The sequence below is a fragment of the Dromaius novaehollandiae genome, chromosome 1 (assembly GCF_036370855.1).
Source record: "Dromaius novaehollandiae isolate bDroNov1 chromosome 1, bDroNov1.hap1, whole genome shotgun sequence".
NCBI lineage: Eukaryota > Metazoa > Chordata > Aves > Casuariiformes > Dromaiidae > Dromaius > Dromaius novaehollandiae.
The window spans coordinates 202,073,731-202,093,082 of record NC_088098.1 but is presented as its reverse complement, the minus strand read 5'-3'; the positions used below and the strand labels follow the sequence as shown (position 1 = coordinate 202,093,082).

Sequence of the window (19,352 nt, the reverse complement as noted above, 5' to 3'; positions counted from 1 at the left end):
GAATGAATCATCTTGTGGCCAGGTGAATTTTTCAGGTTTCCCAGCACATGTAATGGCATTTGCTTTAATGCATATTTTTCTTGGGTTTTGGCTGAGGGAGCCTGTGTGGGCTCCCAACAGCTCATTCAAATGTGAAAGCATTTTATTCCCAGCTTTTAAATACTTGGTTGGTTATAAATCCAACAATGTTTTTGCCTTTTAACTTCTGTGGTAGTCTTTGTTTAGTCTGTGGTTTGAGTGTCATGATCTATTTTCTGGGTTTTCAATTTTATGATCAAAATACTGTAATCTTTTTTAAATTGTGTGAAAGTTTGCAAAGATCTCTACAGAGAAGCTTCTCTGCTTTCATCTTTGCCTCACTAGCAGTAAATGTCCTGTGTTTTACGCACACAGGTTAAATACACTGAAGTAACTCTTCTCTGCTTCCCAACCTAGATTTCTGCAAAACTCAAAATCAAGCCAAATCCGCAAGGTTTCCCTGCAGTCATTCTTCCCCAAAAGCTGGCTATTCACTGAAAAGCCCCTGGCCTTGTTAGAAATCAGTGGTTTCCTACACAGAGCCCAACATTATCTAACTGCAATGAGTTATTCAAGTCTGAAACCTGAAACATTTTTTTTTTTAATTCAGTTCAGCTGGCACTGAGTTTAGTTGATACTATCACCTTATATCTATTTTCTTCATTGGACAAAAGTGCAAGATATTAATCAAAGGCTTCATTTCCACCTGTTTTGTGAATTATTAGGTCAAAGAGGCTCCAGCTCTGCAACAGGCCAAAATACATGCAACCAAATGACCACATTTGCATGAAATCTCATGACTTTGATTTTTCTTTTTCTTGAATGTCCAGAGATGTGAGTAGACCAATGGCACATATGGATATAAATCAGCTCCACCCTTCTTGACAGGAAATAAAGACAAGATAAAGAGGAATTGCATTGGTCTACAAGATAAGACAAAACAACCAGAACTGGATGCAACCACCTAGGAAAGCTTCCAGACTAGCACGTATTACAATGGCTCTTCCCCTGAGCCAGAGGAGAAGTAGGAAAATTGATCACGTGACTTGGCCTTGCTTTCGCTGAGGATCTGCACTATCCATTCAGCTGCTTGACAAAATTATCTTTTAGGGATCTTTGTGCCCTTGAAGAGAAAGGCAGAAAACTTAGCAAAAACTGCAGGGCCATCACCATCAGCTGCTACTGTTTTCTTTTTGACATCATGAATGGCCTAAATATAGAAGGGAAAATTCCTGCAGAAAGATGGCTTTACTGCTAAGCACCGAGGATAATCAGATCGCTCCTTCTTTTAATGTCTACGCAAAGTTATTAGATATCAGAGGCAATTTCTGAAACATGATCTCATTCCCAGTCTGAGAAAGCAATTTCTGAGAGTGAGAGGCTAATTCAAACAGTGCACCTAATAAAGGGATGCAGAGTTTATCATGTCACAGTAGCGGAAAAATTACCAAATAGTTGTACAAGGACTAATTGGTTGCTACCAGTCCTCCTCGGCACCACTGATATTCCCAGAGCATTTTGTTGTGACCAAGTCAGATTGCCTGTTCTGAAAGTCTGATAGCACAGTCTATTCTTTCAGCTTCACGAAATTATGTGGCAGCTTAAATTCTATATAAAGCACTTCTAATCCCTGGAGTGTCCCATAATCATAGAGCTTGAGTTGATGATACACAACCTCAGTGGTTCAGGAATATGCATATAGAAACTACTCTGAAACTATACCAATTCATTCATCTCAGCTGTTTTTCCTAAATTATTTCTATGCATTTCCCTTACAGAGTAGTGTTGCAAAGGACATTTTTATGGTAGGATATTCACAGGGTGAAAATTCTGGGTGCTACTCAATGGTTGGAAACACCATTCAGTGCTTAAATTGTAAGGGTCAGGCTACTCAAGCATTCCTGTAAATTGCCTGCAACCAGGTCTGCCCTCAGCTTGTCTTCCTTTGTTGATGTTTTAGGGGAGAAAGAATTCCTTACACACTGATCTGTAGTTGATTAACTTTGACAGTTTCTCCTCCTAACCTGAAAACTTCCAGAGCTGTTTAAATTCTTGAATTGTCCCTTCCATAATGGAAATGCTGTTTCTCTTAGACAAAAAAAGAGATCGTATTTGAGAATTATCCCATTTATTTTTTCATTTTTCTTTCCTTCATTAAAAAAGGTGGTGTCGGTATGGAAACAGAATGTTTGGTTATTTCCTATTGGAAACAAGAAGCATTTGAAGGTCATTTGGTCTCTGTGTCAAGGAAAGTTAGGCTGATACTCAGTGGGGACCTTGAAGAATCTTTTAAATCTTGTAACTCTTCTTTTTAGCATCAGTGAAACAATAGGGTAGAGTAACTATATTTCAAACTATTTTGGCAAGAAAGAGTCACATCTTCATCAGCGAGTTCCTATATCCAGAAAATGAGCTAACAAGTATTTCTTACTACGAAATTATTTCTTGCAAGGCCTTCTATGCTGAATATGTGCTTTCCTCCACGATTTGCTCCCTCTCTGTTCCCATCGGGAAGCAATTTCACCTCTTTATCTCTCCATCTGTCAGAGATGCCAGACCTCTGTTCTCATCACTGGATGCTGCGAAGATCAATTAATACTCACACACACAAAAAGTACCTCTGCTTGCCTTCAGGCTCAGCAGGAAGGATGGCTTCAAGGAAACCTTCTTGCAAATATCTTATGATTTCTTTGTGGAAAGTGTGCTAAGCTGCTTCATTCCCTCCCAAACAAGATACATGCAAAAGCTGAAGGATCTGCACAAAGGCAGGAACAAGATGGTGAGAAGAGAAGCCACTTAGACTGCAGCCTGGAATACCAGCTCTTCTAGAATTATGAAAGAGCAACTCCTTTGGAAATACAAAAGATGAACTGCCCTTAGAGCTGAATTTCCACAGCAAAAAGCATAACAGATTACCACGTGCATTAATTTAATTCTAGCTGCTTTGAGAAACAGCAGCAACGATGACGCACTTCCCCAGCCTTCAGCATATTCCAACCCTTTGAGCTCAACCACGAAGGTTTCAGAGCACACACTGTCCATGCAGCTCCTGGAAATGTCTGAAGCCTCTTCCCTGCCTCTGTCACCCGTGATTGCTGCCTCCAGCTAGCACGGCTTGCCACTTCCCCAGCAAACACAGCACTGTTCGGGTGCAGAGATGTGCTCTGCTTCGGCACAAGAGCCTGGCACACTGCTTAGCCTGTGCAGCAAAAGCTCCTCTTTTCTCTTACCCTTCACACAGGGCATGTCACAAAAGCTATCTTCAGGCAATGTGGTCCAGTCTGAAGTAAGCATTGATAAATCAGGCGTTTCCATATATACAGTGCCATAAACTGCTAAATACAGTGCCATAAACTGCTAACTTCATCCCTTGTACCCATGTGTTATATAATAACCTTCAAAAGCATTTTCATATCTAACTAAATATAAGACTAATTATAGTATTTGCTGCTCCAACACCCTAAATAGCAGGAATGTTATAGTCAGGTAAGGTATTAACAATAGCGAAATATTTATTCAGCTTTGGTTTTGCATGTATATATACATTTTTAACTCAGTATAATGAATTTCTGTGTACCCTAAATAAAAGTCATGATACGATAGGATTTGGCAATTCACTGAATCAGAGTTTAAAAAGGCACCCACTCAGAACTGAACATCAATGTAAACTTCTTTTAGGGAAATTATTTTGTGTGGACCAAAAATTAAGCAGTATTTTGCAAAGAAATAGAATACACTAAGGAGAATATGCACTGCCTTGCTAAATATGGTACGCTCCAAGAAAAGCAAGGTACCCAAGTCAATCTTCCAGAAATACTCTCTTTCACAGGAATAGCTATCAACAGAAGAAAAGGTTCTTTCTATTATAACTCTTAAAGAGGGGAGCTTTGTGTAAAGAAATGTATTAAACTAGTAGTTACCTTGTTCATACCTACCTATTAGTTGGTATAATTACAAAAAGTTAATTAATGGCTTCCCAAATGGGTTATCAGAAGACTGTTTACTGCTGGATGGTTGACACTTTCTTCTGTGGCAAAAATTGCTGGTCACTATACTAGCTGGGTATCGGGTTTGAAAAAGTATGTCAACTCATTTGTTTCCACATGAATTCATGTGACGAATTATTATGGCATTCACAAGAAATACTGCTGGTAAAACACAATGCGTAAGGACATGAATTTGCTATTGTAAAGCCAAAAATCAGTCTGCCTAGTCCTAAATTTTAGTGGCTTTGGATTTCTCCTACAGTTCCTAAATATTCTGGAAAGACTGGGAGAACGAAAAGAAGAAAAACTGAGTACACCTGATTCTACTTAATTTGACATTTTCCCTTATTATTTTTTAAATTATGGAAACTCATATATTGCTTTTTTTCCTTCACACAACTCAATTGCACTAAGATTGTGACAGGACCAGTCCTGGTTTTCTAATGCAATATACTGTATATCGCAATATGTGACTCAGTATGGTAAATGCCTACCACTGACCTTTAATATCTTTATTTCTTATCCACGTAAGTAGAATGATTCTGCCAGTTTTATAATAATGCAGCTGAGCAGCTACTGGGCCTGCTCTCTGTTTTGGATATTAGAAAATTAGGCTCAGTGAACAGTTTTGCCATCACTAGTAAAAGGCCACGAGCTTTGTATTGATCTAACAATGCCGGTCTCAGGACTTGCCTGGATTTGTCTTGGCTTGTGTTGATTTTTGCAACTGTGATAGCAGTTTAGTGTCTAGCAAAATATGTTTTAGCTTTAGTTTAGCTGTGTAGAAGTGTGTGCTATTACACCTATTGTTAATTAATAGCTAGCGATCTAAAAAAAGTTATTCTGTGTAGATGATCCTAAAATAAACATGAAGTAAGTGTAGAAGAGTATGGGCACAGGCAGACAGCAGAGGCCTCAGGACTGTAATCGCAAATCACCCGAGACAGTGACTGTTCACCAAGGGAATGCAACCTTGTGGAGGCAGATGAAACAGAAATATCAAAAATATCAAGCAGATATCAAAAAGAACAGAAAAACAAGTATAAACCAGTGAAGAAAGAACATGCAAGCAGGCTGTTAAAAAAACATATAAAAATTACCCAGAGGGGACCCAGGACCAAGAAGATCACCCCACCCCAAGCAAACTCCTCCCAGTGAAGAAATCTGGTTCCTGACAACTCACTTTTAAACTTCCCCATCTTGCAATTCTTCTTGAGGAGGACTGGCATCATCATCAGGAGCAAGGGGGGCAGAGGAAGGGCGAGCGAGCATAACAGCAGAGAAAAGGGGTAGATTCTAGGTAGTATGGATAACAATTTTAACTGTATTATTAGTGTGGCTTTTCTTTACTAATTAGATTAATTTGGACTATGAGTGTCAGTATCATTATAACTGACTAATAATAATAACTGTTGTATTTTGACTAGACTGTCAATACTTTAATTAGACTGGCAATAATTTTCTGTGTCCATATATAAGGTGTGTTCCCTTTTGCCCATAACTAAATTGTATGTGTCACGCTATGTCTCAGGATAGCACACGTGGTGAATTGATCTATATAACAACAAACAATTTTTAAGGATGATCAGAAATAAAGTTTAAATTAATCTGAAAGGGCTTTTGGAGAACAACACCATTTGTTTGTCTGTATGATACAGTTGCCTGTAGGAAAAAGAATTTGACAAAAATAAAAAACTATAAGGAGTTTATAGAAATGCATAGAATTTTAATTTAAAAGAGACCTGTATATACTTCATAATGATGTAAAAATAGAACTTCTTCCATACAGCATTCAAGAAGATCAATGTTAAAAACCTATTCAAATTCTGAGGTTGTTAATCAATTCTAAAGGCTGTGGGGCAACTTCAGGTAGGTGAACCAGAGGTGACCTCACCTGGCTCCATGTTTTAAAAGCACCCTTGGTTGCTCTTTCTCCTTATCAGATGTAGATATGAGATACATCCAGACTGTTCATCTTTGCCTAACCTCCGGTGCTGGATGTAATGCCCAGTATGTGACAATGGCAAACATCTGGAGCCAATACCTGATGCCAGAAGTACTTTCTCCGCAAGGGAAACGTACTGAGAAAGGCCAGAGGTGAAAGGAAAAGGCAAAAGAGAGTTCATTTTTAAATATAGTTACTTGACAAATAGCAGCAATTACGTTTACCTGCTTTTGATAACTGCTTAGAGATCCCAGGGCATTATGCTGTAATACTATTAGGGAAACAGGATGAATGTAGGTATATTATATTAATATCAGATAGACCTCATTATTCATAGCTGAAACAAATAATTAAAAAGTATTTAATCTTCCTTCTGTGCTGAAGAAGAGACTCATAATTCTGATTGTTTTTGCTTCCTGAGTATGGGAAGTAGGGTAATTTTATTCAATTCAGAATAATGTAGATGAATTAAATAAACCTATGGCCAGATTTGCCATTTTACTAAAGAAACAGGGAATGTGTTATTCTTCTGTTCTTTCTTTGCCACATGTTTAACATGGACCAGTCTGAGATCCTCTATTTCCTCTCCAGGTTCTGCCTGTTTTACTGGAAGTTTTACCAATGCTGTTCCAGTGCTTTCAGTCTTACAATACTTAGTGATTCAGAGGGGGTCCTCCAGACAAAAGACCTGTTTGGTTCAAAAGGCAAAAGCATAAGAACAAGATATTTTGAACAGAAGTGAGGCTTTATCCCCAAAAGATTCAGAGGCCACCTTTGTAAGAACTGCTGTCTTACATTTCAGAGCTCTTCCCAGACAGGTGGAACTGGAGCAAGACTGCCCAAGGTTCACTGCTGCTGCTAGGCAACAGCACATTGTATTTATATTTTTGATTTCTGATCCTTACACAGGTAGATTACAGACTCAAAGGGAAATGTTTGAAACCAATAACAGTTATTCTGAAGTGTGATGATAATTTAAATTATGATGGCTCTTTATAATGTATAATGTTGTACTATATAATGAAAGCTGATAAGTATTAGACTCATTTTCAATATCTGCATGCTTTGTAAGCACAAAGCATATACCAGAATTTTCATCATGTGGCAAGGTAGGTACAAACATGCAATGATAAATGCCAGTAGTTTTAATTAACTGAGCTTCTGTTATTTTCATAATGATTGCAGATTTATCTACTTTGTAAAACATTGCTTCTTAGATAATAAAAATATTAACTGAGTACACAGCAGCATAGCATGATCAGGTAGAAGCATTTAATGTAATATAAGGTCAGCTATAAAAACATTTCAGTGTGTGATGAATCACTTTATTTGTACACAGCAAACTGTATACTAATACAAATTCTATTTAAGAAAAGTTATATAAAGCTGCATCAGATTATTACTTGTTTATTTTGATAGTATTACTATATTGCGGTTCAAACTTCCTAGATCACCTTCAGGGGCTCTGAATAATTCCGTCCTCTGAATAATTCCGTCCTACAGAATATTTTGTAATAGCAGTCTCTTTTGACCACTCTGTCAGCATTGTCACATTTTTTGTCTTCTCCCCTATCTGTTCTCATGCCTTTAACCATGTCTGAAGGTATGGTTTGGAATAGCCTAAGTGGCCCCGTGCACATTCACTTTATATTTCAAATGCTTTCTGAAACATGTAAAAGGAACTAGTTCCTATCCTTTTTCTCACTACTTTTAGCCATTCACCTTGAATGATCATTGCCTCTCATTCTAATATGCATTTTCTTGTTGTTTCTACTTTCTTTACCTGTACCATGTGTTTAGCCTATTACCTGTACTTAGACTTGAAGTTCTCTGAGGTGAACAGTTGTTCTGAATCTGTTCAGCATGTGACAACAGACTTTCTAGGTAGTACACTAATGCAGGTAACAAATATTAATACTTAAATATTTTGTTGTGGTTTGTTTTGTTCTGTTACGCAATAACGTTATTACACCATCAGTCACTTTTCTACCATCTTCCCCTTTTTGAAACCAACAGTCTAAATTCATAACTTTCAGAACTGGAAGATAAGCCCAGACATGATGATCCGATGGGGGGAAAGTTTGATAGTACTGAAACAAATGGAAGTTTTATCAATAAAACTAGTGGAATCAAGATTTATTCCAATGTATACTAAAACATTACCTGATAGTGCACTGCTCCTCCCCAAATGGCCCTATCAACTGCTTACTCCTTAGAAGGAGCCATGAGAGTCCTTCATACTCCTCTTCTAAAAAAAGATTGTGGTTTTCATGGATTGAAGGAGCCCCACGACAATGCAAGGCTGAGTAATGAAATCAGTTAGAAGTTTCCTAGGGATGCACCAGGAAATCAATATCCAAGACTATCCAAAAGAAAGCATAACAAAGGGATTTGTGTATGAAGAATTAGAGGACAGTCTCATCTTTTACCTTTTAACTTTTGTCACACGGCTATCGCAAAACAAAGAAAAAAGGGTCTGTTCACCAAAAAGCATTATTTGACAGCTTCAAAAGCTGTCAAAATAATCCCCAATATATGAAATTATTCTAAGTTCACAGGTTAGTGCTGTGGCATTAAGCAAGAAAGTGTTTCGTTTTATGTAGAACGGATAGGTTACAAAGTCTGTCAGAAATTATTTTCTTCATTTAGGTCCAGAATTTTAATCAGCTGGCACTCAGGGTAAATATATAAATGGTCAAATCATAGACCCATAGAATAGTTTGAAAGGCAACTCAGGAGATCTGTAGTTCGAAGTCTTGCTCAATTAGAGATCAACACTGCTTTATCCAGTTAGGTCTTGCAGACCTCTAAGGATGGAGATTGCATAACCTCTCTGGGCAACCTGTGTTGCTGTTTGATTGTTCTTATAATGAAATTTCTTCTTTATATGGAGTAAAAACCTCTCCTGTTTCAGCTTATGAACATTGTCTCTTGTTCTCCGACTATGCACCACTGAAAAGAGATCCATCTCCTTGATGACCTCCATGTGGGCGCTGGGGGTCACTGTCAGGTGCCCCCAAAGCTGTCTCTGGGACAAGCCCAGCTCCCTCAGACTCTCCTCACTGGGCAAGTCGACCATCTTGTCAACGCTGCACTGAAATTCCTCATTTATAAATTTCTGTCTGGTTCTGGGGTCCCAACACTGTATTCAGTAACCCACATGGGGTCTAACAAATGCCAAGTAAAGGGGATTAATCACTTCCCTTGATCTTTGTCTGTGCCCCTTTCATACAGACCAAGATGCTGTTGGCCTTCCTTGCTGCCAGGGCACACTGCTTGCCCATGTCCAGCTCACTGCCCACTGGGATCCCCAGGCCTTTTCCAAAGAGCTGCTCCCCAGGCAGCCAGTCCCCAGCCCGTATGGTTGCAAGGTGTTCATTTGCTCTACGTGCAGGACTTTACGTTTGTTCTTGCTGAGTTTCATTAGGTTCTCAGTGACCCCTTCCTCTAGCTTGTCTAGGCACTGTTCTCAAGCGTATTACCTGCTCCCCCCAGTCTGCTGACATCTGCAGACCTGACGAGAGGGCACTCTGTCTCCTCTCCCAGGTCACTGATGAAACAGGACAGATCCCAGGATAAAGTCCTGTGGTAGTCCCCTTGTTACTGGTACCCAGGCAGAGTACAACATATTTTAACTACTAGACTCTGAGACCAGAAATGCAGCCAGTTTTTCATCCATCTAGTAGTCCACCCATTTAGATTGTAACTTCCCGACCTGCATACAAGGATGCAGTGGGAGACATCAAAAGCCTTGTTAAAGTCAAGGTAGATGACATCCACTGCTCTCCCTTTATCCAAAAATCCAGTCATTTTGTCTCAGAAGATCCATAGCCAAGGCTGATTGATAAGACTTTATTTTTTGAAGATAAAAAGCAGTCCTATTCCCACAAAGGTTAATATCTTAAGTAGAGAATTGGACAAATGCTTTGGACACAAATGCTTGAATAGGGATTTCTAGGATTAAAGGTAGTAGAAATAAATTGTAGAACACTTTTTGACACAATCTGGAAGATACAGAAGGGGAGAAAAATCTGACTTATATTCTGCCAGCAAATGTACTTGCAGTGGGATAAAGGACAGCATAAGAGCACATATTGCTAGCAAACTCCATATACAAGTCCTCAGACTGGCTTTCAGAACAGACTTCTCACCAGCAATGTGATATGAAGATGACATACAATGACCACGGATCAGTTGTCTCATGGTAAGTGTACTATATCACTGTTGTAACCAAAAAAATCAGAACTGACACTAGCACAATAAAAGTCGCACTGACTTAATCATTCCAAGAATAGGCTAAGTAAGTAGACTTGTGCATCACTGCTCCTGCAAATACTGACTGCCTGTATTTCCAGCTGTACATTTCTTAAAATAATATGAAAGTGTCCAGCTGTCCAATTTCTGTTTTCAGTGTAACAAACTTGAGCAACACCTTTGCCCTGAATGGAATTACACCCTGGAACCAGAAACGTGAAGCACTAAGATCTCTTCTCTTTAGCAGTATGGACTTTCAGAACATCTCAAAGACGTTCTCAGATTGGAGAACATACCTGTATAAGAAACATTCCTGTATAAGAAATGTACAGGTCCCTGTTATAAGACTTTGGTCTCTTTTTGTCAGAATCCCTCTCCTCCATTTGTGTAAAATTAAAAGCGAAGGCACTGCTACCACTTAAGTCTTCAAAACTGGGGCAAAAGTGGTGAACAACCTTCTGCTCTCATTTTAAACAATGTCTTAGGGGAGGTTCTCATAGCCTGCAATGGAAGACATTTTCTTTTTAAGTGACATCAAGTTCCAAGTAGCAATTTCGTATATATATACATACATATATATATGTATGTATGTATATATATAAAGTTACTTCTATTTAAATGAGCAGATTTTCTATAACTGAGAATAGTGTTGGCCTGTATGTCTCTTGCCTGTTATGACATAACAGTATTAACCTGCATCTGCTCACTTTATGATCAAAAATCTGTTCAATTTTTCCGCCTTTTGTTCAAGTAACTATGCTTGCTCCATTCTGTAAATTTTATCTGGAGTGAATGGGCTCTCAAGATGAATGTAATTTTATTCACTAGTTTTAATTACTTTTTAACTTTCATTTCTGACTGCTTTATATTTTAGCATATCAGAAGCTTCAAGTCTTGGATGAAGAAATTCCATTTAAAACTTTCATTTACATAGATAGATATATGGAAAAATATGGATATTCACAGTTCTGTGTAAGAAAAAAAAAAAGAAAGAAAAGCAGTACTGTTTGAGCAATGGTTTATAGATTTACTGCAGAGAAACAGTCACAGAATCACAGAATAGTTGAGGCTGGAAGGGACCTTTGGAGATCATCTAGTTCAACACCCCTGCTAATGCAACCCCACTCAAGCAGTCCCAAAACCTGAGCAAAACCATGATTCAGAAAATTATTTCAGATATATAATGTAGGGAAAAGAGTGAGATTCACATCTCCTGACAAAAAAGTGGGTATATCAGTACTAGTCCAAGCAGCAGAAATTCTTATAGTCGAGCTGTCAAACTTGAACAATAAGGAACACCTTTTTTTAAGAGCTGTTACTCCTAACCTTATTTAATCAAGCCTACTCTCCATTTGCATAATTTCTTCAAAGAACTGATGCTGATACTTTGCCTTTTTTGATTTTTTTTTCTTAAGTGAATGGTTGTATCAAGTATCTCTTGACAGTGCTAAACAAGAAATTTTGCCTCTAAGAATGCATAAGAACTCTGAAAGCTTGGCCTCAGTGCCAAAATTAAAGACTTTCTCCAGAGCCTATGGAAACGGGCTTCCTTCATCAGCTTTGTCTAGTGGATGGAAACAGAATCCTCAGCCTAAGGCTGTAATAGTGCATAAAGTGATGGCAGTGTGGCAGGCATTTCCCATCTCTGTTATTCGCTATTTGAGGCAGGAATGGCTGGCCCTGCTGTAGCGATTCCTTGCCTCCACTGTCTGACTTCTTTGCGCTCTCTGATGCAGAGCTACAAGACCTGTGCAGTACCTCTTTCCAGTTGTCCTGTTGCTCTGGTGTCCTTCTGCTGATGTTCATGGGCGAAGGACAGAGCACGTTACAAGCTCTGACTTTAAACAGGCTGCAATAAAAACATAATGTAAAGGCTGACAGCACTTACTGGTACGTGGTTGGACTGACATTGATGCGACGTGGGTGACTTCCTGACTCGAACTTGCTTGCAAGAGTGACGTTGTTTCCAAAGAGACAGTAACGTGGCATTCTTACACCAACGACACCAGCCAGAACGGATCCTGAGTGAATGCCTATCCTCATCTGAAAAATCATGAGATCCATGTCAATCAGTGCCTCTCGTGCTGCCCAAGCTAATGTCACTAGCACTTATTTGCAAGCCAGTCACAGCACCCCTTTCAAAGAAAAAATAAACCAAAGAAGAAACAGTGGAAGTGGAAGAAAACAGGTTCTCCCATCCCTCTAGCTTAAACCAGATATATTTAAAAATAAGAAAGAAGATGAACATGCTTTTCACTAAAACCATTTTTGTCCGCTTCTTCTAGGCACACTTACTGAAAACAACCACTGTCAAAACAGGAATCATAAACAGGACAGGATGGGATGACCAAGAATTACTGCAATGTCAGTCATTTCATTATACAGATAGACACATTATAGAGTGATACTTTTGCAGCTAGTTTTAACACAGGCTTTAATATAAGATACACATTTTCTCAAATTAGCAGAAAGAGTATGAAGTGGAGTGAATGTATATGGTAATTTTATCTTTTTCATATTTGTTTTTTTCTTCCAAACTCCTCAAGGTCCAAGGCTGCTTTTTTTCACTTTGTCAGATGGAGAGATATTGCAATGGTGGAGATGCTGAAGATTAAGATACAAGGGCTTTTAAATTCATTTTGTTAAAAAAGAAAAGAAAGTTGGAATAAATCCCCAGCAAACTAAAAAAGCCATGTCTATTCTAGCAACCATTCTGCTGTAACTGTCTAAGATATGGAGATTATACTGATCTAGAAAACATGGTGTCACGATCCAAGTTTCTTTCAGGGGTGAATAATCTAAAAAAGAAGATTTATTCTGCACATATTTTAACAACCAATTGTGTTTGCCAAGAAAATCAGTTTTACAAATAAGGAAATCTCTTTCCTTTGTTAACGCTATAACATTAAAAAAATCAAAAGCAGATAGTTATATCTTGGGAGGATACTCTTACTCATAGCAACTGGACTGCTGGAAAACATGAGATAATGTGCAGAAGATACATCGCAGGTACTAAAACAGACATAACAAAGGATCTGATGGGGATTCAATCAGTGAGCTACTAATAAAACTCTATACTCCACCAAGTCCTTTTACTTACTCAGTTCACAGTTATTACCCCACTATGCTTTTGTCTGTCTATCTCCATATTTTTAATAACAAAATAAATACTTGCTCAAATACAAATAAAAAATTAAATTACTTATTAGCTTGCATAGCAGAATACACTGCTAGCAATTAATTGTTAGCTTTTTTTTATGTTAAGACAAATGCCAGCATTTTACAGCCTTGGTAGTCATGAAGTTCTAAGAACATGTGAGGTCCTACATTATTTCACTGACTATAGTTCTTCCCATGAGTCTAAGATTTTTAACATGCAGCTAAGCACCTTTTTCATTTTGTTCCTCTTTCTTTAACACATCACAGACAATGCGTGTAACAGCATATCCATTATATACTAAGCCCAAGCCTAATCTAACAACATATTTCTGCATTCAGTGGGATATTACTTACACCATTTCCACAGGCACCACAAAACCTTCAGTACTCACAACAATGCTGTTAATTACAGACGAATATTAAAAAAAAAAATCTGTGAATAAATAGCACATTCACTCAACTATGCTACCAAACTTTTAGTACAGTCTGGAAGGCAAATACTGAAATCCTTAAAAATAGTCTATGTTGGTGGGCCATGAAGGAGCCACAAACTTCTCTGGCTGTGAACAACATCTGTCTAAACCCATCACATCTACAATATTTAGGTGATATTTGGGGGCAAGATTTACTGCTTTTGTCAAAACATACGTTTAAATTCTGCTGTTCATTTCCAATTAAAAGTGCTCCTGCAGTAGCAGTCCTTTCCATCTTAGTGAGGTAAAGATTACTCACGTCAATACCTGCCCTCAGCAAACAACTAAGAGCAGAGACAGTCTTGTTCACACAACAGCAAGTACGCTGTCAGCTTTTAGTAAATAGCAAAGCAATTTTTTACAATGTCTTGTTTTTGTGAGATGGGAGAAGGATTACTTATTTTGTACACAACTTTAAGAGCACAGCTAGCGCTGCCTATTTGTTCCACCACTGCCCTGCATACTTATTAAAGGATCACAAATAAACCACTTACTGTGACTCCTTCTGGGGTACATTCAACCACACGTGAAGGCCAGATTGAAACTATAAGAAAAAGCACTAGCCTTGTTTTACTGTTGAAAAGGTGAGACAAGAGTGTACATTAGATTTTAAGGAAGACTTGGTAGGAAAAAACGTATTATTTTGCAACACACGCGATGAAAACTGAAATAGTTGGGGGGGGGGGGGGTTCTACTTTAACTCCTAAAGTGCTTCCTTGTACACATCCACATAACTTTTTTTTTTTTTTTAACCATTCTATGCTTCAGTGACAGAGGACTTTTATCAAGATTTTCAAATTCTCAGTTGCAAAAGTGTTAGGCTCTCTAAAAGAACTCAAACCCCACTCACACAGAATGTGCTTTCAAGATCTTTTCTCATGGTTGTCTCACTGAACAAGAAACTGGGGAAATGCCCTTTGTGGTTATGACTTTTCTGTAAGTGCCAAGGGAACCAGCCACAGACCTTACAACATCAAAATGTTAGACTTGCTGAAAATAATGAAAGACGATATATAGCTCTTGATATCAAATATCTTCCTTTGCCGGGTGATTGAAATTAAAGCCATGCCGACTTCCATGAAAATATTGAGGCGGGGAGCAAAAATAAATGGACAGGAAAGAAGGGGGCTCTCCTATTTATCACAATGTGTATACAAAGAGATAAAGAAAACTCCTTGATTTGGCTGCATACATAGCATTTAGTGTTTTAGCTTTTTAGAATCTGTACAGTGGTTTGTGCACCTAACTTCTGGTGCCTATTTAAAATGTTGTTGGCCATCAGGCATCAGATAATTCAGATCAACAGCACTCTCCAACAACAGCGCTGCTGATCACTGAGACACTGTGCTAGTAATTAGCCTCAATGACGAAAATACCATTTTCTGTAGTGCATTTGATTTCCTTCCAAGCCATGCTCCTACAGTAAAAAGGTAGACATTTTGACAAACAAACACAGGTAAACCTACACAGAGCTACTGATGAGAGCATGAAAAACTGAAGGTATCACTAGGTACGGAGATTTAAGAAAATCATGAAAGTCAATGTATGTTTTGCTGTTAAACCGTATGGATAAATGCCTGATACAAGACAAAATTATATCAAAAATGTCCCAAAAGAAAGCTTCTCCTGCTTCATTATTTTGTTCTCTACAACAAAAAGCCTGTAACGCTGATGCTATTTCCACAAAGTATTCCTGAGTCTGTCTTCTCATTTCGAGAACAACCATTATATTGGTCATATTTTTTAGTGAACTGTTTTTCATAACAATGTCTTTTCAGGATTTTATTTCATCTGCAACAAAATTATTCTGGATTTATCCTCACCTAGTTGAAAAGTGTTGTGTAATGATTTAAGGTTTTCTTTTTTTTCTTTTTCTTTTTTTTTTTTTTACAAAGGAAGAAAATTTGTGATCAAATTATTAGCAACAATACATTCATTTGGGGATATCACCCTCTCATGTTAACTTTGCAGCAGAATAAAATCTGCCTAGAGAACCTGTCTTAGAACAATAGTCATAGTTTTATACATAGGGTCATAGTTCCCAGGCCTTACAGTACATACAGCCCTTATGGGTGCTTTCCCAAAACAGTAACCATTTAAGATTATTAACAACACATGAAAGGGAGATTAGGCAGCAACACAAGGATGCATTATTATCATAGCTATATTTATAAATTTATGTACATTTTATATGTTATACATATATAGTAGACATAAGTTTATTATACATTTATGCTTAAAATGAGCATTTTTAATAAAATACATACTCTTCCTTTGTGCTGACTGCTCCTCCATCTGCCCTTATTTATTTGGCTAATGATAAAAGGAGAGCATATAAATGAGTCCAAGGCAGTAACTGGAAAATTTAGAGGCATTGTGCATATATCTGGAAAGACAGATCTTTGGAAACTATCACAGAGAAGACAGCTGTGAAAAGTCAAAAAATACCAGACCGCCATAGTTAAGGAACAGTGAAGGGATGGACGAAGGCAGAAGACATTTCTAGGGCAGAAAATCTGAGGGGACAGTGGAAAAAGAAACATGACCAGGTGTGCAAAAGAGCAAGAGACCTGTAAAAGAGCCTTTAGACAAAGAGGAGAAACCTGAACTAGCTGCAGTGGAACAATTTACAATGGAAACTGATAGGGAGAAGAAAGATCAATTAATCTGATTTTTGCAGCAGCTGTAGTAAAAGTGAGGTGGAGAAAAGTTGATGTGTCAGAGTGATAAAAGAAAAGAAGCCTCCTATGATGAAGACAAAAAGAGAACAGAGCTCTAGCTATGTGGATAAGAAAGCAAGCTTCCAAAAATATTAAAGAAAAAGTAGCAATATTTGGATATGGCCCAAGGGTAAGGCAGAGGGAGCAGAAAAGGCTAATACCAGAGTGGCCATAAAGATAGTAGCTGGGTCAATAGTAATAAATAAAGAAGGTTCTCTGACATAATTTAACAGGGAAACATGTCATAAGTGAAGTCAATGAGAACTGATAGACAAGACTGGACTGAGAGAGAAGAGTGAAGAACAAATAGGAACAAGAATGATCAACATCAAAATGTTTTGCTTTTTTGAACTGAGTGAATGGAAATTTCTGCTAACATGTTTTTTCTGAAGTACTGAATCTTGGAACAGTCACCTCCTACACCTCCTCATTGCCAAAGCATGATTTTTACTTTTTTAAAGATAAAAGTCTAATTTTTTTAACCTGCTGTGTACTTTCCATCATTTCCCAAAGCCCCAGTGCCTTGTTAGGCACCATACTGAAAACAGAACTTTTCATTTCTAATACAGCCTATTGCAAGAGAGTTGAAAGTAAATGCTCTACTGAAAACTCACAGCACAGCTACATTTAGGGGGCAAAGATATTTTACGAAAAGTACATTAATGCAGTTGTATGCATGAACTAAATTTCACCATTACTAATTGATTCCTTAATAGCTTTCTCTGTTAATCAGTACTTTCAAAACACGCACAATCCAGTCATTTGCTCTATGTTCAAAGCTCATGAGAGTCTTTCTCTCTTGAAATCCTGTTGAAAAATACATTCTCTCTTGCCTCTCCTCATTTCCCCACACAAGTACTGAAGAATTTCTTTTTTTACATTAAATACAAATGGAAAGACACAGAAACTTTAAAAATTCTGTTCTACAGTCCAAGAAGTATTATTTGTTTCCTTAAGAACATTATATAAAACCTCCTCAAATCTAAAATTTTAACCAAAACATGGTCACCGATACACTTGGTACACTGATAACCAAGAGAACACATTAAAATCTAAATTTCCTTTTAGTCAATATTGAGACGTATTATAAGCCTCAAAATTTCTTTCTTTTTTGCTTAGAGCTCAACCCATACCTACTGTTAGGGCTTAAACTGTAATCATTCCTAAAAGAAAAACTAATTATTTTTCAATTATTCTTAAGCTTCTTAAGTACATGGTGCTGTACAAATGTATCCGCAGATCTCTGCTACAAGGGATAAAAATCTATTTCAAAAAGAACAAACCCAAAGGTAGTTCAGAAGAGAAAGGAGCCATCAGGGAAAACTAGGTATCTTTCATGACAGGGGAAGGCATGAAGAACTGCACGAGGAGGTGAAATTGAAGAAGGAATTCTCAGGTGAAAAGGAAAGGCTTCTTGGTGACTATATTGAAATGCAGGATAGGAAAAAGAAAAGTCTGTGGGTTGCCCTCTTTTTGTCTGCCAGTAAAGAGTAGTCTACTGTAACATACAAACAGCCCTTCCAGTTCAAACCAAAGGTGTATGTAACCTGTCTTCTGATAAGCACAGGGCTTTTGCTATGATCATTTGCAGAATCCTCTCTCAGCAACCAGCAATTTTTAGTTCAGGAATTTCCTGAACCAAAGGAAATCCTTTTTGTAAAGACAGGTGTTGTTCACAGCTCCTCATCAAATATGGACTATGATGCTATTTAATCGGAGCGGTAGAGGCTGCAATCAGCAGTACATGTGCACATTCTTCCCACTACACACAGAGAGAAAAGGACCTTAATAAACAGTTCTCACACTCTGAAAAGCATATTCTCATACTAGGGGGAAAAAAAAAATCTCAGATTGCCTGACAGGTTAGCTACATTCAGAAGGACTCAAAATTCAGTTTCACAGAACTGCTTGCCTTACGTAGACCCTGAACTGAAGAAGTAAGGGCAGACTGAGAAGTAGGTGACACAGTTTCCGAAGCAGCCACAGGCAGCAGTAATCCATTAGTCAGCCAGCCAGGAGGATTTCAGGTTTGAATAGTGTGACTAACTGGCAGCTGCTCATGACTTCGTGCCGACCTCATAGCAGAGCTCATGGCTGATAGGAGGCAGTACCTGTGTGGAAGTATTTCCAGACACATGGAGGTCACAAGCCAGCAAAGCATTTAAATAAATGTTCTGCTGGATCAGGATTTTAGACATTAACTCAGATAATTTTATCTGGATAATTGTAGACTATCATTTCTTAGAGGAAAAGAGGACTCTTCATTTGCTGTTCTAACTTACTGAGTGACAATCTGTGTCTCAGTAAGGACCATCTCCCTTCCATCCTTGTAGCAGTCCCATTCAAGTAGGACAAAATTACCTCTTGTAGAGTGTGTTAGCCCATGATGTGCTGTCAGGTCCTTTCAAACACAAGGTGCCAAATTCTGTAAGACTTTACCTTCTCTAATATTTGTAGCACCTTCTACAGCAGTACTATCTCTGAATCTCAAAAAATTGCCTTACACAGGAATATTTATTTGTACAATGTATTAACACAAAATAGACTCTATAAAGCTCAGACCTCTAAAATCAGGGCCAAATGCTGGTGAGTCAAATGTGCCTTTCTGCTGCTTCAAAGAACTGCAAGTTGACAGGACTGACAGTTGTGCCCTGACATATGCTTTTGTGTGGGGGTTATCTGTATTCTTAGATTGACTTATAAATATCACAGTATCTTTCTGGAAAGGGACATATGACAGTACAGCTCACTACAGAATTGTTGCCAAGAAACAGACCTGCTCAGAAAAAAATTTAGA

The 19,352-nt window shown here is 38.0% G+C and overlaps 1 protein-coding gene across 1 annotated transcript in view; it reads right to left on the bottom strand.

Moving 5' to 3' along the window:
- GUCY1A2 (guanylate cyclase 1 soluble subunit alpha 2) overlaps nucleotides 1–19,352 on the bottom strand; it is a 179,626-nt gene that overhangs the window by 19,630 nt on the left and 140,644 nt on the right. Inside the window, exon 7 of the mRNA XM_064505070.1 lies at nucleotides 12,092–12,246. Within this exon, the coding sequence (XP_064361140.1) occupies nucleotides 12,092–12,246 (155 nt within the window). The remainder of the gene's footprint in view (nucleotides 1–12,091; nucleotides 12,247–19,352) is intronic.